This window comes from Dromiciops gliroides, chromosome 2, assembly GCF_019393635.1.
Source record: "Dromiciops gliroides isolate mDroGli1 chromosome 2, mDroGli1.pri, whole genome shotgun sequence".
NCBI classification, from domain to species: domain Eukaryota; kingdom Metazoa; phylum Chordata; class Mammalia; order Microbiotheria; family Microbiotheriidae; genus Dromiciops; species Dromiciops gliroides.
Genome location: NC_057862.1, coordinates 80,803,600 through 80,807,919, shown reverse-complemented (window position 1 = coordinate 80,807,919; position 4,320 = coordinate 80,803,600). Strand labels below are relative to the sequence as shown.

General features: G+C 44.9%; 1 protein-coding gene across 1 annotated transcript; it reads left to right on the top strand.

Annotated features, from left to right (window-relative positions):
- On the top strand, window positions 1-3,809 carry LOC122743431 (cytochrome P450 26A1). Its single transcript, XM_043988376.1, has 7 exons — window positions 1-308; window positions 554-778; window positions 951-1,241; window positions 1,354-1,515; window positions 2,204-2,338; window positions 2,925-3,077; window positions 3,308-3,809. The coding sequence occupies exons 1-7, from the start codon at window positions 120-122 to the stop codon at window positions 3,647-3,649; spliced, it is 1,497 nt and encodes a 498-aa protein (XP_043844311.1). The 5' UTR covers window positions 1-119; the 3' UTR covers window positions 3,650-3,809.
- Window positions 3,810-4,320: the final 511 nt, after the last annotated feature.

Genomic DNA, 4,320 nt, shown 5'->3' with positions numbered 1-4,320 from the left:
ACTAATTATCCGACCAAGGTAAAGTGGCCCGCCACCTGGAAAAGCTTATAAAGCCCTCGGAGGGCTCAAACCACGCTACTCTTGAGACGCAGGTAGAGAGACAGCGACCCACCGCACTGATGGGTTTCTCCGCCCTGCTGGCTAGCGCGCTGTGCACCTTCGTGCTGCCGCTGCTGCTCTTCCTGGCCGCGGTCAAGCTCTGGAACCTCTACTGTTTGAGCACCCGGGACCTCGGCTGCAACCTCCCCTTGCCCCCGGGGACTATGGGGCTGCCCTTCTTCGGAGAGACGCTGCAGATGGTATTGCAGGTAAGGTTCAAACCGGAACGCTTCCTCTTCCCTTGGCTCCACGAGCAGTCCGGCAGGCGCTTGGATGGCCGCCGCCCTTCTCTCCCTCCCCGATCCCGCCGGGACTCCCTGTTCAGCGGTGAGGAAGCCTGGTTGACTCTTGCTGCGCAGAGTTCTCCGAGGCCGCAGAGCTAGCTGGAGATGCTGCCTTTACGCGCGCGGTCGTCTGGGGCTTTACATCGCTTCTCTACTCCTTTTCCTCGCAGCGGAGGAAGTTTTTGCAGATGAAGCGCAGAAAGTACGGTTTTATCTATAAGACTCATCTCTTCGGGCGGCCCACGGTGCGGATCATGGGCGCGGACAACGTGAGGCAGATCCTTCTGGGGGAGCACCGTCTTGTGGCTGTGCATTGGCCCGCCTCTGTCCGGACCATCCTGGGCTCCGGCTGCCTCTCCAACCTCCACGATTCCATGCACAAGAAGCGCAAAAAGGTAAGGCACGACAGCGGCATGACCCCTGGGAGTCTCCTATCCTCATCCCCGGTGGTTCTCACTCAAGACACTGGGGACCCGGGATTGCTTGGCTAGAGTAGAGAGGAAGGTGGTCCTGGGAAGAAGGGAAGGGCGGGCTCCTGAGCTGACCGAGCTGCCTTCCACCCCGCAGCTGATTATGCAGGCTTTCAATCGGGAGGCGTTGCAGTGCTACGTACCAGTGATAGCTGAAGAAATAAGAAATGCTTTGGAAAGGTGGCTCCAGTGCGGGGACCGCGGCCTCTTGGTCTACCCCGAAGTGAAGCGCCTCATGTTCCGAATCGCCATGCGCATCTTGCTGGGCTGCGAGTCGGGCAACGCGACCAGCGGGGACAGCGAGAGGGAACTAGTGGAAGCTTTTGAGGAGATGATCCGTAACCTGTTTTCCCTGCCCATCGATGTGCCCTTCAGCGGACTTTACCGGGTAAGGGCCACGCGTGGGCGCCGTGGAGCTGGACAAGAACCGCAAGCAGGGAAAGGGGCTGTTGTAATCTCAATGGTGAGTCCTGCTGAGTCCCTCTGCTCTTTCCGCACAGGGCTTGAAGGCGAGGAACCTCATCCACGCGCGCATCGAAGAGAACATTCGTGCCAAGCTGAGGGGACAGCGGGAGCCCGAGGCCGAGGACTTGCGTGTCAAAGACGTGTTGCAGCTGCTCATCGAGCACACCCAAGAGAATGGCGAGAGTCTAGATATGCAGGTAGGTAGCTGCTAGGCCACCTAGAGAAGAGATGGAGAGGGGCTAGATCCTCCTGCTCTAGGCAGAGGCACTCAAGTCCGAAGACTGAGAACTTTGACTTCAGCTCAAGCAAAAGTGCAGCTTATGGCTTTAGTATCTTAAAGCACTATGCTGGGGAAAACCTTGTATATGGAGGTGGCAGCCTTGGTTGAAGTTACCCAGATTTCAGTCTTTCAGCCCTAACCCCTCAAGGAGCAGCCATCGAAAGGAGAAGAATATTTTACCAAAGGGAGCAAGCCCCCAAGCAAAGACGGTTGAATGCTTCTCTAGGAGAAGTTTTCCCAGCATTTTTTTTAAAAGGGAAAGTTGACCTTTGTAATAGTCCAAGAGAAAGTGATTTCTGCCTTTGGGGATATGAAAAATGTCAGCATTTAGAGGTCTCTAAATGTTAAACATATCTGTATCACAAGCCCTGCTTGGGTTGAAAACAAGAGGCAATCTATCTATCTTTGGAATTCACTGTTAAAAAATCCTGAGAAACCAGTATAAAGATGGGGTTTTAGCTTTGGAAAGTTGGCTCTTTCCCCTCTTCCCTCCTCTCCACTGAGTCCAATTTCCCTTCCCCTTCCCACACCCTCCATCCAACTTCACTTCTCTGAGAATACTTTCCTAAGATGCTACATGCTTGTTCTCTTGAATCCTACCACAGGAACTGAAGGAGTCTTCAACTGAACTTCTCTTTGGAGGGCATGAGACTACAGCTAGTGCTGCCACATCTTTAATCACTTACCTAGGACTCCATCACCACGTGCTTCAGAAAGTGAGAGAAGAACTAAAGAGTAAGGTAAGTGGTGTTTCCCCCAATGGCCAATTTCATCCTCTTTTCTTCACTCACCTAAAGCTGTGAACAATAGAGCTGACCAACCTTGAATAAAACTGGGGGATATAGCTTTCTTATTATAGAACTCAAGTGAACTTTAAACTTGTTTATGTTCTGCCTGTGTTTTGGAGAACCTAGTGCTTAAGCAAATCTGTTGCTAAGCTTTGATATTCTTCTTCTTCTTCTTCTTTTTTTTAAATAAATCACCTTCTTGGGTTTGTAAAGTTTTAAAAATAATATTAAAATTTTGTCAAACTCAGCTTGGGGGGAAGGGCAGTTTTAGCTACTTTAGTATTCATATACCCTGAATTTGAATGGTAAATTGGTATTCTATGTTTCTACTCCAGCCTCACCTCCTTAGCACATCAGCTCACTGCTGACTTTTCCTTGCACAAGGATATATGGGTTTTATTGTGTGGATATGCATAAAATGTACATGTGCCAAATATCTATATGTTTCTATAAGAATCAATTCCACTAATGTTCTATTGATTACTACTGCATCCTGATTTTAATCGTTAATATTCACCCCTGTATTGCTTTTTGATAGGGTTTACTTTGTAAAAACAGCCAAGATGAAAAACTGGACATAGACATTCTGGAACAACTTAAGTACGTTGGATGTGTTATTAAGGAAACCCTCAGGCTGAATCCTCCTGTTCCAGGGGGCTTTCGTATTGCTCTCAAGACTTTTGAGTTAAATGTAAGTTGTGGTTTTTTTCTCCCCATCTGCCCTTATACCCCCTTTATTGGGTTAAATTCTTTTCTGATTACAATGGATCTGTTGTTAAGATGTCTATCTCGTATATCTCAGCTTGCTTGAAAGAGGCTCATTTTCATAACTTGCTATGTAAGATTAAAATGGGCTATCATTTTGTTGTTGCCATGACTCTGAGCTGGAGGTTACAGTTAATTTGTCATCTTCTTTCACAGGGATACCAGATTCCTAAAGGTTGGAATGTCATCTACAGTATCTGTGATACCCATGATGTTGCAGACATTTTCACCAACAAGGACGAATTTAACCCCGACCGATTTCTGTTGCCTTATCCCGAGGATTCTTCCAGATTCAGTTTCATTCCATTTGGAGGGGGTCTTCGGAGCTGTGTAGGCAAAGAGTTTGCAAAACTTCTTCTCAAAATATTTACAGTGGAGTTGGCCAGGCATTGTGATTGGCAGCTTTTAAATGGACCTCCCACCATGAAAACAAGTCCTACTGTGTACCCAGTGGACAATCTCCCTACAAAATTTATGTATTTCAAGGGTGAAATTTAGTTAGTAGACTCTAGAAAACTTAGGAATTATTTGAAGTATACATAAAGCTTTTTATGTGTCCCTTGTTGACTTTAATATTATATTTAATTTGTAAATATATATTATATAGTTATTTATAATGCTTTTAAAGTGTTTCTTTTCAACCTAAATACTATGGCTACATTCTTAAAGTACTAAAATAATGGATTTGTATGATTCCTAACTAAGATAACGTTCTGAAAAATGGCAGGTTTTTTTAATTATTTAAAAATCTTATTGAATAGTTTATCAAGTGAATATTTGAGAGCTTATATTTTGTGTTCATTGTGTCATTTAACCATATTTCTAACTGTGTACATGTTTATATTTATCATTGATATGTGTGTTTTCTGTGAAAATGTGAATGTGTGTGAGAGGGAAACAGTAAAAAAATAAATTGTATTTTAGAGACAATTCTGCTGTTGGTAATTACTTTTGCAGTAATGTTCCCTCCAAATGGGATTTTTATTCCTCTCAAATAAGTATCATTTCATATTCAGTAGAGAAAGACCAAACTGAAAACTGAAAACCCCTTGGAAAATAATTGCTATAATTCATAATCTAAGTAACTGGAGCCAGTGTTGCATGTTGATTTCACAAGCAAAATAGATAATATTGTCCAGTGAAGTAGATCTGCCAGAAATAAATTTTTT

Bases quoted from the DNA above. Each gene is read 5' to 3' on its own strand.
- LOC122743431 (XM_043988376.1), top strand. From the start codon at position 120: ATGGGTTTCTCCGCCCTGCTGGCTAGCGCGCTGTGCACCTTCGTGCTG. The intron at 779-950 runs GTAAGGCACGAC...TCCACCCCGCAG, and splicing joins TGCACAAGAAGCGCAAAAAG to CTGATTATGCAGGCTTTCAA. The intron at 2,339-2,924 runs GTAAGTGGTGTT...GCTTTTTGATAG, and splicing joins GAGAAGAACTAAAGAGTAAG to GGTTTACTTTGTAAAAACAG.